The 15,960-nt window shown below is 41.9% G+C and overlaps 1 protein-coding gene and 1 pseudogene across 2 annotated transcripts; one reads left to right on the top strand and one right to left on the bottom strand.

Annotated features, from left to right (window-relative positions):
- Positions 1-1,593: 1,593 nt before the first annotated feature.
- LOC131400493 (retinol dehydrogenase 12-like) lies at positions 1,594-2,536 on the bottom strand (annotated as a pseudogene).
- A 1,915-nt stretch (positions 2,537-4,451) lies between these two features.
- ZNF630 (zinc finger protein 630) lies at positions 4,452-15,299 on the top strand. Of its 2 annotated transcripts, none has more exons than XM_058535766.1 (4): positions 4,452-4,952; positions 12,183-12,309; positions 12,571-12,663; positions 13,190-15,299. In XM_058535766.1, the coding sequence occupies exons 1-4, from the start codon at positions 4,875-4,877 to the stop codon at positions 14,914-14,916; spliced, it is 2,025 nt and encodes a 674-aa protein (XP_058391749.1). In that variant the 5' UTR covers positions 4,452-4,874; the 3' UTR covers positions 14,917-15,299. The 2 variants fall into 2 exon arrangements, with proteins under 2 accessions (XP_058391749.1, XP_058391750.1); XM_058535767.1 differs by having other exon boundaries at positions 4,736-4,772.
- Positions 15,300-15,960: the final 661 nt, after the last annotated feature.

Genomic DNA, 15,960 nt, shown 5'->3' with positions numbered 1-15,960 from the left:
CTCCCATTGAGTTAAGTACTGTTATCATCCCCATTGTGCAGATGTTGAGACTGAGGTTCAGAGAGTTAAACAACCTGATCAAGATCACACAATCAGCAGGTAGCAGAGCTGGAATTCACTCCCAAGTTGGTTTGAGTCCAAAGTCTGTGCTTTTAATCATCTTCTATATTGCCTCAAATATTTGTTTGTTGGTTGAATGAATGAATGAATGCATCTTAAAACTACAAAGGAGGGCCGGCCCCGTGGCGCAAGCGGTTAAGCACGCGTGCTCCACTGTGGCGGCTGGGGTTCGCGGGATCCGGCACTGCTTGGCAAGCCATGCTGTGGCGGCGTCCCATATAAAGTGGAGGAAGATGGGCACGGATGTTAGCCCAGGGCCAGTCTTCCTCAGCAAAAAAAAAGAGGAGGATTGGCAGATGTTAGCACAGGGCTGATCTCCTCACACACACACACACAAAAACTGCAAAGGACCTTTAACATAATCTACATAATCTCCTACAATCACCCATAATTTCCTGCTGTAACAAATTACCGAAAAGTTTGTGGCATAAAACAACAGAAGTTTATTCTCTTACAGCTCTGGAGGCCAGAAGTCCGAAATCAGTATCACTGTCCAAAATCAAGGTGTCAGAAGGGCTGTGCCCCCTCCACGGGCTCTAGGGAGAATCCATTCCTTGCCTCTTCCAGCTTCTGGGGTCTATCATCATTCCTTGGCTTCTGGTGGCATTACTCCAATCTTGAAGACCAGCATCTTTAGATCTCTCTCTGTTCCATCTTTACATCACCTTCCCCTTGCGTGTCTCTTCAAATCTCCCTCTGCCTCTTTCTTTTTCTTCTCCTTTTTTTTGAACGTGCAGTCTTTATTTTCTCTAAAAATTGAGGTAAAGAGAATTCTTTAGAAAAAGAAACCATCTGCTGATGATTGAAAATGGGAAGATCCTAACTTACACAATGTTATATGTCAATTATATCTCAATAAAGCTGGAAAAAAATTTTAATCTTAAAAAAACAACTGGAAAAAGAAAATGGGAAGGTTTAGCTTCATGCAGTGGCTCCAGGATGCTCAGAGGAAGGAACCGAAGTTGGCCAAGGTTGGCCAAGATTTTCCTGAGTTGGTCCAGACTCCAGAGTTGTGACTAGTATTTCAAAGAGGAAAGAGATCAGTCAAAAGTTTCAGTCTCATAGTCCCTAGAAATATGTCACATTGATGCTCCTGTCATCTCCTGTCACCAACATTTTGGCTGGCATTTCTGGTATTGGTGAGGAAATTGCCCCAATTTCTCAGGCTCTTCTGCCTTCCCCATGCCCATCCTGGGATCTGCCCAGTCCTCTTGCCCCAAGAGGATAGCTGACTCTTGCAAGTCCTGGAGAAGAATGCTTTGTAGGTGTGAACATCTCATGCCATGAGCCAGCTTTGCAAGAGGATTGGGTGTGCAAAGGTTTCCAGAAGGGTCAGGAGAATCAGAGCAGGGCAGGATTTGCAACAGTAGCCAGCCAGGAAAATCCTTCAGGGTGGGCCTTCTCCTTGGTCCCCTTTCATTATGGCATGGACCAGACCTGATAAAGCTGTGGCCCTCCCTACCACCTCTACTCTCACTGGATTCCTAGAAGCTCATAGCTGGCGTTCCACAGGTACTCAGCCATTTTGTTATTTCAGGCCCTTGGAGAGACCCAGGTCCTCTTGCAGTCACTGAAGTACTTGCCACGCAGGGACTTCAGTCCCTCAGCCAGGGCGCAGTGCAGACTAGTCTTCGCCCCATCCTGGGCTGACTTGACGAAGGGGAAGAAGAGCCGCCAGAGCAGGCACAGCTGGAAGGAGTGCCAGACCAGCTCAGAGCGGACAATGCCTGGGTGCACTGTGTAGATGGTGACCCCTGGGCCTTGGAGCCTCTTGGCCAGCTCCTGAGTAAAAAGCACATTGGCCAGCTGGCCGTGGCAATAAGCAAAACCCCGACTGCAGCGGTTCTCACCCCAGAGGTCATAGAAGCAAGTCTTGCCAGCACGGTGGGCCACCGATGACAGGCCCACCTCCCGTGCAGGAACAGACTCCTTCAGCCACCCCAGGAGCAAGTGGGTGAGAAGGAACTGGCCCGGGGGGTTGACTCCCAGGTGGGTTTCAAAGCCATTGGCTGTCTTGGAATATGGACGCATCATCACTCCTGCGTTGTTGATCAGAATATGGAGCTATTTTTCCCGCTGCCAGAAAGCCCTCAGCAAAGGCTTGGGTGGATTTGGTGTCAGATAGGTCCAGTTTCAGCACCAGCACCTGGGAGTTCTTTGTATCAGCTTAGATTTAACTGGCAGCAGACTTCCCCTTCAGTACATCTCAGCAGGCAATGCATACTCCGGCTCCGCAAGCCAGCTCTCTGGCTGTCTCCTTGCCTATGCCCATGTTGGCTCTGGTGATCACCACTCCCTTCCTGGGAAGCTGCACGTTTGTTTTCCAAACCCCACCAGGACAGAACTTCCTGATGGATGGAGCTATCACATACAGGAAAGAAAGGAAGGAGGGAAGCAGTCCCAAGATAACCAGCATCTTTTCGACTTCTTTAGTTGTTGTTGCTTTAGCAAAAGCAGCTTCAACTCCAACTCTGGCCCAGGCTCCTGGTCTGGCTCCAACTCCTGGCTGCTTTTCTCTGCTTCTTCTTCCCCCTCCTTTGCTTCTCTCGCTCCTGGGCTCTCAGCAACAGCTTGGCCTGCCTCTTTCTTATAAGGATACATGTGGTTGCCTTTAGGGCCCACCCAGATAATCCAGGATAATCTCCCCCTCTCAACAGCCTTAACTTAATCATATTTGCAAAGAATCATTTTCCAAATAAGGTAACATTTACAGGTTCCAGGGATTATGACCTAATATCTTTGGGGGCCATTATTCAGCCTACTATAAGCAGCAAGTCAGACACCTTGTTCTGAAGTTCTGGGGTCATGGGGTTTAGAAAGGAGTGACTGGAGCTATCTGAGTCCACATGGGATGAAAGGCAGTGCAGCTTGGTGGGAGGGATGTGGGCTCTGTAGTCAGACAGACCTGAGTTCACTTCCCAGCCCAACACCTGATAACTGAGTGACCTTGGATGAGTCACTCAACCTCCCTGACTCTCCATTTCCTCCTCTGTGAAATGAAGTAATAACTGTACCTCCCTCACAGGGCTGTTGTAACTTGTGCTTATAAAGCACTTAGCATAGGGCTAGGCACAGTGAGTGATCAACAAACATGAGCTGTTGTTATTAAATCATGAACATGGTAATAATGATACCATGCATTTATTCTGTACTTAGTTCTGGGTTCACAAGGAATCTTTTTATTACTACTATTTTATTGAGGTCACATTGGTTTATAACATTGTGTAAATTTCAGGTGTACATCATTATATTTCAGCTTCTGTGTAGGCAAGGAATGTTAACATACACTCCCAGGAGCATGTGATATAGATGGTCTTATTGCCCCATGTCACAGATATAGATTCAAGATGCCAGGATTTGCCCAAAGTCAGACAGTTAACAAAGAGTAGAGGAAGGAATGAAGACCATGTCTGGGTGATTCTTCACTGCATTGCTGGTCTCCACCACAGGAGACTGTAACTCCAGCACCTGCAGAGAGCATGTGTAAATCACAGACACATCTGAAAGTAGGAAAGCCTGGGGCCAGTTGTGTGGAGGAACTTGGTGACTGTCAGGGCTGCAGACCACGGTGTGGGAAACCAGGATGGTGACAGTCTCTGTGCTCAGCACTTTTCCACAAAGAGAACAAGAGAGACTCTGCAGTGGTGGTGGTGACAGACCCTGCTGTGAGGGCAAGGCCTGCACCAGGACCCAGGATGCTGTGGACCTACTGATTCCAGGATGGACAGATGAAAAGGCTAGCATTAGGTGGCTCTGGGAGTTTCCCGTGATTCCCCAAGAATATTGTTCATTGAGCCCGAGATTTATAGAATTTTATTTTTTTTGTAAACTATTCAATCCCGTTCTGGGCTGACTCCAATCTAGCTTTTGTTAAGTCTTCTAAAATCAATGCCCCTTAGGTTTTACCTCGAGCCTCTGACTCTATTAACTCTTTTAGCTTTTTTACGGGCTGCAAAATGTCACATCTGCCCACTTTAAGCGACGCGGGCAGAAAGTCCAGGCAGTGAGTGACAGGAGGGCGGGCCCTTTCATGTTCGAAGGAGCCAATGAAAGACCGGGAGCGAAGAGGGGCCAGGGCTGAGTGACAGAAGGGCGGGCCCTTTCATGTTTGAAGGAGCCAATGAAAGACCGGGAGCGCAGAGACGCCCGGTCTGTGAGCGACAGACGGGGGCGGGCCCTGCTCCATTGATGCCATAGGGAACTAGGCTCCGAGCGGCGGGCGGGGTGTGTGTATGAGCCCCCAAGTGAATACATTATGTCAAAGGACTTTTCACTTTCTCTCTCTGTTTTAGAAATGCGACTTCCACAGAGCAATCTCCCAGGCGGTGCTTCTGCCGTCCCGCCTGACCACTTTCCCCCGCGCCCAGCGAACACCGCAGCCCGCCCCGTGGCCACGCCTTTGCTCAGGCCGTGCCTCTGCTGCTGGCCGGGAACGCCCATTCACCCGCCGGGACAGCCGCGGCGCGCCCGAGCCTCGCACTACTCTGCAAACACCAATTCCGAATACCCTGCCTCGGAAGTATCACAGGGACTCCCCGGGCTCCCAAACGCGTATCTCCTCTGGCTGGAATGGGAGCCTCCAGAAGCATTGTGAGGCCTCGGCCAGCCGCTGAGTTCCTGGCGCAGACCGAGTGACGCCATTTTTATTACTGGTAGAGCTCGGCTTGGCGGCTGTTTCCGAGCGTGCGAGAGAGAAGCTAAGGCATCGTCCAGACCCACCAAGGAGGGCTGGAAGGGAAAGGGAGTTTCGGGGGATGTTGAGCCCATTTGTGCAAACAGGAAGCAAAGCCCGGCTTGAGAAGGAGCTTTTGGGTCCTGAGAGCAGAGCCAGGGTGAGGGGCCCTGCTGAGTGATGCGGGTCTGCGTGGTCAGTGACGGGGACATGTGGAAGTACTAACGAGGGGCCCTTTGGACTGAATGACGTGGAGAACAGTGATAGCGGAGTCTGTAGGATCAGGGATAACGATGTGTGAGATATGCAGTGGGGAGTTTATGCGGACGAGTGATGGGGAGTCTGTGCGGTGAGCGATGGTGTCTGTAGGATGAATGATGGGGTTTCAAGGGGGTGAGTGAAGGGCATCTGTGGGGTGAATGAAGGGAGTTTGTGGGGTGAGTGAAGGGAGTCTGGGGTGTGGTGGAGGGTCTGTTGGGTGAATGATGGGAGATCTGTGGGGTGAGCCATGGGAAGTCTTTAGGGTGAGTGATGAGGGTCCATGGGGACAGGAACGTAAATGTGTAGGGTCAATGTTGGGATTCTTTGGGGTGCAGGATGGGTGGCTCTTTGAGATGATTAATACATCCATGAATAAACAAAAATCCCTGCTCTTGTGGTGTCAACATTCCAATGGAGAAGTCAGACATTGAGGTTTTAATTTGTATTTCCCTGATGACGACCTTTTCATATATTTACTGATCACTTGGAGATCCTCTTTTGTGAGGTGCCTGTTCCGATCTTTTGCTTCTTTTTCTATTGGTCTGTCTGTCTTTTCCTTATTGATTTGTAGGAATTGTTTTTATATATTCTGATACCACTCCTTTATCAGTGATATGTGTTTTGCAAATATCTCCTTAATTCTTGGCTTCTCTTTTCCTTATCGTGGCTTTGAATATTAAGATTTTAAGTTAATTTTAAACTGTAAAGCACAATGTAAATTTAATATTTTGTTATTCTTGAGTTAAAAACCAATGTCCTCTGTAATTTAGGAGGAGAATTAATTTTTTTAGGACACCCAGAAGCAGACAGAGAGTTGCATCCCTGGAAACCCTGGTGCCACGCACAACAGCTAGGGAGGAGTTCTCTGCTTCTTGTTTTCCCACCACCTCACCCTCTAATCAGTGTCTGTGTGATCTTGGACAAGTCACTTAACTTTCTAGGCCTCAGTTTCCTCACTGTGAAATGAGGATAATAGCAGGGCCTATCCTGTGAGGCTAGGAATGATAATTGAGTTAATACCTTATTATTATCTATTCACCATGGTTTTGTAGCACTGATCTTGTATATATTTCATGGATCTAACATGAACTCAAGGTCAGTGCTGCTCATATGATACCCAAGAAAATCCAGTGAAAGAAATTAAATACCAAAGAATAAGATTTTGTGAGGTAAGGTTGAGCTTTGGAGGGCCACAAACCATTGTAATATCTTGGGGGACAGATGTTTGTTTGTTATTAAACAATTGGGAGCATGATCTTGTGGTCTGCCTCTTTTTCATTTCTCAGCTATCTTTCCGTGGCATTAACTTTATTTCCATAGTACTACTTAGTTTATTGCTATGGAAATTTTCAAACATTCACAAAAATAGAGGGAACTGTGTAATGAACCTCCATTATGCACATCACCCAGTCTCATCAGGGCCAATCTTGTTTCATCTAGACCAGGGGATGGAAAACTGCAGGCAGTGGAACAATCTGGCCTGCTGCTGTTTTTATATGGCCATAAGCTAAGAATGGTTTTCACATTTTTTAATAGTTGGAAAAAAATCAAAGGAAGAATAATATTTTGTGATATGTGAAAATGATATAAAATTCAAATTATAGTGCCCATAAATGAGGTTTTATTAGAACACAGCCAATGAACATAATTGGTTTGTATATTGTCTATGACTACTTTCAACCTGCAACAGCAGAGCGGAGTAGTTGCAGCAGAGACCATAGGCTTCACAAATTTAAAATATTTGCCATCTGGCCCTTTACAGAAAAAGTTTGCCAACCCCTAATCTAAACCATCCATTCATTTCTTCCTCCCAGATTGTTTTTTTCTTTCTTTTTAAATTGAGGTATAACATAAAATGGACAAATATTAAGTATACAGCTCAATGAATTTTTACGTATGTAGTCCTTATTATTTTGAAACAAATCCCAGACATATCATTTTATTCATAAATACTCCATTATGTAACTGTAAAAGATAAAGACTTAAAGGTCAATACTGTTATTCAAGGTAAAATAATTAACAATAGTATCTTCAGATCGTCAGTGGTTAAATTCCTTAATATCATCAAATATCTAGTCAGGGCTCAAACTTAAATGATGATCTCAAAGATTTTTTTGTCTGTTCAAGTGAAGATTCAGACAAAGTCCATACTTTACGTTTGCTTGCTGTGTCTCTTCATCATATATAGTGTTATTTACAATGTTTCCCTGCCTTTCCATCTTTTGGAGGTTCCATAACTTATTTTCTCAGTCCTCAGTGATTGGGCATTTAGGTTATTTTCAATATTATGATGTTTAAGACAAAACTGTGATGAAGGTTCCTGGAGTTAAACCTCTGCACACATCGTGATTATTACCTTAGGACAACGTTCTAGAAATGGAATTACTGGTCAGATGAGAAACACAAGTTGTCAATGAATTAACAAGCAAAACATTTCACATCCAGCCACTGAAGAGTGGTTAACCCAGTTTGGTCTCTGAAGACTCCTCTGTACCCCACCCCACCCCCAATTGCTTTCCAAAGAGAAACAGAAAATAATTGAGCCCCAGGTAAGTTGTTTGCTTCCCATTTGGTTTTCCCATAACAAAATGGGAAAGGGCAATTAGTTGAAAATGAGCTAGAGAAATTTAGAGAGAATAGAAGATCGAGATACAGATAATGTTGCTGTGAAGATACACAGATCATCTGGCCTTCATATAAACTGAGATAAACATTTTATCTGCGAGCTTCCTGGCACCTACAGTGAAAAGGGCAAACATGCTCAGATGATTTGAGAAGAGAAATCAGTTCATCAGTCCATCTCCTCAGCAAGTCAAGATTTCTGGGCCTTTAGTCTAAGAAATTTTATTGTTGAGTTTTCCTAAAGGCCAGTGGTTTTCAGCTCAGTGTGGTATCATCATTAGTTGTTCCAAAGAGGCTGTTTTTAGTTAAAATTTTTTGGCAGAGACTTGGAGAGTGGGTGGTTTCCTGGTTTTCCATAGCTCTTTTGCTGTCATCTCAGAGTTTGTGGGGTCATGGTCCAACTCAAGGCCATCTCCTCTGCTCTTCCGTTTTCAGTCTTTGTTCTTTGTTCTCAAGGATAATCTATACATGGGGCAAAGAATGTAAACAATACAGCAAAGTAAAAAGTAGAAAGTGAAATATCTCTGTAATCTAACTTCTGCCTTCTTCCGTGGCATAAGCAGTATTGTGTAGTTTGGGGATGATCCTTCCAGACTCTTTATACATAAAACCCCATCTATGTGTGTAGGTATATATATATAAATATGTGTGAGTGATCTTATTATTTTCATGCATTTTTCTTTTCTTTTTTTTTTAAAGATTTTATTTATTTATTTTTCCCCCAAAGCCCCAGTACATAGTTGTATGTCATAGCTGCACATCCTTTTAGTTGCTGTATGTGGGACGCGGCCTCAGCATGGACAGAGAAGCGGTGTGTCGCTGCGCGCCCGGGATCCGAACCCGGGCCGCCAGCAGCGGAGCGCACGCACTTAACCGCTAAGCCACGGGGCCGGCCCTCATGCATTTTTCTTAACGATGCACAAAAAATATACATACTACATCTTCTGTGCTGATGTAGTATGTATGTAGTATGTAAAAAACTTTTTTTTACCTATCAATAAAATGTATCCAACAAATGTACTTTGTATACATTTTATTATGGAAATTTCAATTTTGAACATACACAAAAATAGATTTTAGTGAATCTTTTTAGACTTATTAGCCAGCTGCAAATATTATCCCCTAGTGGCCAATCTTGCTTTATGTATCATTTATCCTAACCCACTCCTATCATCGTCATCATTTGGCCAGTCCCTTGTTAATATTTTGTTTAGGATTTTTCCTACTGTGTTCATGAGACGTATTGGCCTGTAATTTTCCTTTCCTGTGTAATTCTCGTCATGTTTTGGCATCACAGTTATACTCGCCTCCTATAACAATTTGGGAAGTATTATCTGGAAGAGATTGGGTAAGATTGGTATTATTTCCTGCTTAAATGTTTGGAAGAATTCCCCAGTGAAGTCATCAGGGTGTGGAGTTTCCTTTGTGGGTAGGTTTTTAATTATGAATTTGATTTATTTAAAAGATATGGTACCATTCAGATTTTCTGTTTCTTTTAATGTCGGGTTTGGTGCGTTGTGATTTTCAAGTAATTTATCCAGTTTGTCTAAGTTAGAGGCCAGCAAACTTTCTGTGTAGAGGGCCAGATAGAAATATTTTAGGCTTTGTGGGCCATATGGTCTTTGTTGCAACTACTCAAATCTGCTATTGTAGGTTGAAAGCAGCTGTAGACAATATGTAAACCAATGAGCACGGTCATGCTCCAATAACATTTTGTTTATGGACACTGAATTTCATATAATTTTCCACATGTTACAAAATATTCTTCTTTTGACTTTTTTTTCAGCCATTGAAAGTGTACAAACCATTCTTAGCTGGTGGGCCAGATTTGGCCTGCGAACCATACTTTGCAGTCTCCTGATCTGCATTGTCAAATTTCTTGTCATAAAATTGTTCATAGCATCCTTTTATTATCCTCTTAATGTTTGTAGGATACCAGCCCCTTGTTGATGGGCCTTTTTATTGTTTCTAGTTTTTTCTCTGATATATAATAGTAACAATAATAAGAAAAATAACAGCTACTGTTTATTGAATGCTTACTGTGTTCCAGGCACCATTATAATAAATTATAATCGAATTAACTTATTTAATTTACCTGGGAACATTTTGTGCTAGGTACTATTATTATCCCCATTTTTCAGATGAAGAAACTGAGGCAGAGCTGATCTAGCCAGGACTCTAAAGCAGTGAAGTCACAAATAAGGGAACAACCTTATAAATACATCTTTGTACATTTGTCGAATATTTATGTAGGCCAAATTCTTGGACGTTCATGTGCTGGGTCAGAAAGCAAGCATGTTTAAAATTTAAAGGATATTTCTCAAACTGTCTTTTGATATTGTGTAATTAGCTTCCACATGTGGCTACAAATCATTTACAAGGAGGCCTATTTCCCAATATTTGTCTGATTACCAAATAGCCTCAATGTTTTTCATTCTTGCTATTTTTATGAGTGAGCATTATCTCTTATTTTCATTTGCTTTTATTTAATGGTTAAATGAGCATCAGCATCTTTTCATATATTTATTTGCCATTTTGTATTTCTCTGTAAATCCCCCTTTCCTACTTTGTCTTTTGCTTATTGCTTTCTAGGAGCTTTTTGTATATGAGTGATATGAATTTTGAAGTACACATTACAAACTCTTTTTTTGGGAAGGGGGCTAGGTGGTGATGTCTCTCTCAACCTTGTTGTCTGTCCCCCCCAACTAGAATATAAGATCCTTGAGGGAAGGTGTTTTTGCCGAGTTTCTTTCCTGCTGTATCCCCAGTCCCTAGAACACTGCCTGGTATTCAGCAGGTGCTCAATAACTGCTTGCTGAATGGATGAATGATTTTTTGCACTTAACAATATATCTTAGAGATTGTTGCATACCAATCCATGTAGAGCTTCCTTGTTGCTGTTTTTTTTTTTTTTTGTGAGGAAGATCAGTCCTGAGCTAACATCCATGCCAATCCTCCTCTTTTTGCTGAGGAAGACTGGCCCTGAGCTAACATCTATTGCTAATCCTCCTCTTTTTTTTCACCTTTTCTCCCCAAAGCCCCAGTAGATAGTTGTATGTCATAGTTGCACATCCTTCTAGTTGCTGTATATGGGACGTGCCTCAGCATGGCGGGAGAAGCAGTGCGTCTGTGTGTGCCTGGGATCCGAACCCCGGGCCGCCAGTAGCAGAGCGCGCGCACTTAACGACTAAGCCACGGGGCCGGCCCCCCTTGTTGCTGTTTGTGGTGGTGTGTGGTATTCCCTTATAGGGACTGAAGCATAATTGGCTCATCCAATCCTCCTTGAGGTTGTTTTCATTCTTTTGCTATTGTAAACAGTACTGTAGTGCAGTATCTTCACATGAGTTATTTTGCTCACATATATGAGTATTTATGTAGAATAATTTCTAGAAATGGAATTGCTAGCTAGAGGATATGTACATTTAACATTTTGATGGATACTGCCAAATTAATTGCCCTCAAAATATAATGTACCAGTGTAAATTTGAGTGTGCTCCTTTCTTGACATCTTCACTAACTCAGAGTGACTTATCAAACTCTAATCTTTGATAATATATAAGGGAAACAAGTTGTCTTATTTTAATTTGCATTTCTCTTCATGTGAGTGAAGTTGAGCATGTTTTATTTTTTTAATTTTAATTTTTTATAATTATTTTATTGAGGTCATATTTGTTTATAACATTGTGTAATTTCAGGTGTACATTATTATTTATCAGTTTCTGTATAGACTGCATGGTTGAGCATTGTTTTACATGTTTAGAAGCCATTTGCATTTTCTTTTCTGTGAATTGGTGGTCATATCTTTTGATTATTCTTTAAAAAGTTAAGTTGTTGGTCTTTTTCTTCTTGCTTTGTAGGAGCTCTCTCTCTATATTGAGGGAATTAGCTGTTATAATATAATATGTTATATTATAATGTATAATAATCAGCTATTATATGTGTTGTGCATATATCTTCTCCCCAGTTAGTTGCTTGTCCATTGAGTTTGTTTATGATATATTTTGCCATGCAAAACATAAAGTAATCAAATTTATCAGTGTTTTCCTTTGTGTCTTCTGGGTTTTGTAGCATGCTTGGTTAGAAGAATCTTCTCCACTCTAAAATTCTTTTTAAAAAGAAAAAAAAAAACCTCTCCTGTCTTTTTTTTATGGCTTCCGTTTTTTCTTTGTTTAAATTTTTGTTATAGCTCAAATTTATTTTTGTGTATAGTGTGAGATAGAGAATCCAACTTTACATTTTTTTCTGATAACTACCCAGTTTTGAATAATCCATCTTTTCTGCACTTATTTAAAATGCCACCTTTATTATATATTAAATTTCCCATTTTTATTTGCATCTATTTTTAGACTCTCTGTTCTGTTCCACTAACTATTCTTGCTAATGGCAGGATTTTACATTGTTTTTCTCATTAAGTATGCAATACAAAGTGCAAAGTAGGCATCCTATAGGCATTGCTGTGGTAAAAATGATCAGAATGAGCAGACTGTACAGGAATGTGCTGTTATAGGAACCAGTGACATTTGAGGATGTGGCTGTGGACTTCACCCAGGAAGAGTGGCAGCAGCTGGACCCTGCTCAGAAGACCCTGCACAGGGAGGTGATGCTGGAGATCTATAGCCACCTGGTCTCTGTGGGTAAGGGCAAATTCTCTGTGTAACAATGAATTAAACCTTCCTCATCCTTCAGAGCTGGCAAGACCATGAACTTTATGATTTTCCATTAACGGGGTGTTTTCTTTTATAGTTTTAGTTTTTATGTTTATATTTTTGTTATATCTGGAATTTATTTTTGTGAGGTAAGGATCCATCTTTGCTGGGAGGCCTCTGAAACTATTTCTTCTCTTCATGAATTTCTGAGCTGCCAAGGCTAAGGCCATTATAATGTTCCCTTAACAGGGTACTCAGGTATAACACCAGATGTAATCTTGAAGTTGGAACATGGAGAGGACCCGTGGATCATAGAGAGTGAGTTGTCAAGGTCCAACTCAGGTAAGTGAGACTTGGGTGGATGGCCGAGAAGGCATTTTCTTCTTCCCTGACATCAATGGCCTCCATTTCCTTAAAATTCATCAGGCCTCCTTTATTTTATTTTATTTTATTTTATTTTATTTTTTTTGTGAGGAAGATCAGCCCTGAGCTAACATTCGTGCTAATCCTCTTCTTTTTTTTTTGCTGAGGAAGACTGGCTCTGAGCTAACATCCATCGCCAATCCCCCTCCTTTTTCTCCCCAAAGCCCCAGTAGATAGTTGTATGTCATAGTTGCACATCCTTCTAGTTGCTGTATGTGGGATGCGGCCTCAGCATGGCCGGGGAAGCGGTGCGTCGGTGCGCGCCCGGGATCCGAACCCAGGCCGCCAGCAGCCGAGCGCCCGCACTTAACCGCTAAGCCATGGGGCCGGCCCTCAGGCCTCCTTTATAACATGCATCCTACAGCAGCCACCTTCCTAGCACATCTGTCCATTGCTGTTTTCTTTTTGGTGACTTTTTGATTCTACCTTTTCCTTCTTCTTTCAGACAGGGAGAAAAGCCTTGATGCTTCCCAGCAGATCATTTCTGGAGAACTTTCATTTCAAAAGGAGATATTGGAAAGAGCCCCAAAGGATAATTCACTGTACTCTATCTTAAAAGTCTGGCATATTGATGGTCAGATAGATAGATATCAAGGAAAACAAGACAGAGTTTTGAGGCAGGTCACAGTAATCAGCCATGAAACACTGACCAAAAAGAGAATCCCCAAATATAATACGTTTGGAAAAATATTCAGTGGGTGCATAGAATTTGATCCTTCAAGTAAAAAACTCCATAGTCTTCATTCATGTGAAAAGAGATTGAAATATAATTTAGACTCACTGACTTGTAATAGGAGCTATGCAAGAAAGAACCCCATTGAGAGATTAGGATGTGGGAGACCACCTAGCTATAGTGCTTCCTGTTCTGTGCCTGAGAAAATTCACACTGGAATGAAATCCTGTGGACATAGTCCGTGTGAAAAAGTTCTCAATCATGAGCAAACCCATATTCAAAACAAGAAAGTTCAAGCTGGGGAGAAACCCAATGTTTGTAGTGTGTGTGGGAAGGGCTTTATTAAGAAGTCACAGCTCATTATACATCAAAGAATTCATACTGGAGAGAAACCGTATGTATGTGGAGATTGTGGAAAAGCCTTCAGTGAGAAATCACACCTCATTGTGCATCAGAGGATTCATACTGGGGAGAAGCCTTATGAATGTACTGTGTGTGGGAGGACCTTCTCCCAGAAGTCGCCCTTCATCGTTCATCAGAGAGTCCACACTGGAGAGAAACCCTATGAATGTTTTGAGTGTCAAAAAGCCTTCTCCCAGAAGTCACATCTTATTATACATCAGCGAGTTCACACCAGAAAGAAGCCCTTTGAATGCAGTGAATGTGGGAAAGCCTTCTGTGAGAAGTCTCACCTTTTTATACATCAGATAACTCATACTGGGGAGAAACCCTATGAATGTACTGAATGTGGGAAGACTTTCCCTCGGAAAACACAGCTCATCATCCATCAGAGAACGCATACTGGAGAGAAACCCTATAAGTGTAGTGAATGTGGGAAAACCTTTTGCCAGCAGTCCCACCTCATAGGACATCAAAGAATTCATACAGGAGAGAAACCTTATGTATGTACCGACTGTGGGAAGGCCTTTTCCCAGAAGTCACACCTCACTGGACATCAAAGGCTTCATACTGGAGAGAAACCTTATATATGTACAGAATGTGGAAAAGCCTTCTCTCAAAAATCACCTCTTATTATACACCAGAGAATTCATACAGGGGAGAAACCCTATGAGTGTAGTGAATGTGGCAAAACCTTCTCCCAGAAATCACCCCTCATTATTCATCAGAGAATTCATACAGGGGAGAAACCCTATGAGTGTACTGAGTGTGGGAGGGCCTTTTCCCTGAAGTCACATCTCATTATACATCAGAGAGCTCATACTGGAGAGAAACCATATGAATGTAGTGAATGTGGAAAGGCCTTCTGTGAGAAGTCTCCACTAGCTGTCCATCAGAGAACCCATACTAGGGAGAAACCCCCTGAATGTGCTGAGTATGGGATAAACATTTCCCAGAAATCACAAATGATCACATATCAGAGAACACACACGGGGGAGAAACCCTCCAAATGCAGTGACTGTGGGAGCGTCTTCTGCCAGCATATACACCTCACTGGACATCAGAATCTACATGGGAGAGAAACTTTACATACATACTGATTGTAGGAAGGTCTTTTCCCAGAAATCGGACCTTGTTGTGCATGGGAAAACTCACACTGAACAGAAATCCTGTGGGCATGTTGGACATGAAAAAATGTGGCACCTCCTCAACTGTAGAATAGACTCATATATTCCTAATTATGTCTGATTACCCCTCCACAGAATAATCTGGTCAGGCCCTTAGAGTGTTTTCAACACTGTAAATATGGAATGGATTTGCTCACCCTCAAAGTATCTCAGCCCTCTTCACAGAATAAATGCATCTGGAACAATGAGCACTGCTTTGGTATTGTTTAGTTTTTAAAGGTTTTGTAGAATTTTCCTGGGAATTTATTTGGGCATAGTGGATTATTTGAAGGATATCTCTTTGTCATCTTTTTCTATTTCTTCCATCATGTTTTCTCTGTTTAGATTCTATATGTATTTATATTGATATATCCATCGATATATAGATATAGATATATGTGGTCCTCGTAATTTTTGTAAAAATCATACATTTCCTCAGGGTTCTTAATATATTTGTAAAAGTTTGAGCAAAGTAGTCTCTTCTGATTCATTTAATTTTCTCTATATGTGTGGTTATGTCTCCAGTATCATTTCTCATAGAGTGTATTTGTGATTTCTTTTTCCTCAATTAGGTAAACTAATACTAATGTTTTATTTTTTTATGCCCCCACTTGAAGACCAGTTCTTGCATTTATATCATTTTTCTGTTTTCTGATTCATTCATTTGTGCTTTTATTTCATTAAAGTCCTTCCATCTGCTTTTCTGTTTTTTTCTTTTTCTAACTTCTTTAGTTGAATGTGTAAGTCAATTAATCTCACCCTTTCTGATTTATTTATAGATGTATTTTGGGCTATGTATTAATCTGAGAACTACTTTAGCCATTTGTGGTCCAATCTGAGAGTATTCTGTTTTTCAGTACGTAAATTCTACTGTTGAGCCCAATTTTGTTTGTAGGTATGACAGATCTATTTAGTTTTAGGTCTCCCAGCATATTTCCTGTTGTGCATCCTGTTTTCATTGCTTTTATGTCTTTTAAT

Source organism: Diceros bicornis, chromosome X (assembly GCF_020826845.1).
Source record: "Diceros bicornis minor isolate mBicDic1 chromosome X, mDicBic1.mat.cur, whole genome shotgun sequence".
NCBI classification, from domain to species: Eukaryota; Metazoa; Chordata; class Mammalia; order Perissodactyla; family Rhinocerotidae; genus Diceros; species Diceros bicornis.
The sequence above is the reverse complement of the archived record's forward strand: the minus strand, read 5'-3'. Positions and strand labels throughout refer to the sequence as shown.

Coding starts and splice junctions, on each gene's coding strand:
- ZNF630 (XM_058535766.1), top strand. CDS start 4,875: ATGTTGAGCCCATTTGTGCAAACAGGAAGCAAAGCCCGGCTTGAGAAG. Junction 4,953..12,182: donor GTCCTGAGAGCAGAGCCAGG/GTGAGGGGCCCT, acceptor GTGCTGTTATAG/GAACCAGTGACATTTGAGGA. Junction 12,664..13,189: donor GTTGTCAAGGTCCAACTCAG/GTAAGTGAGACT, acceptor TTCTTCTTTCAG/ACAGGGAGAAAAGCCTTGAT.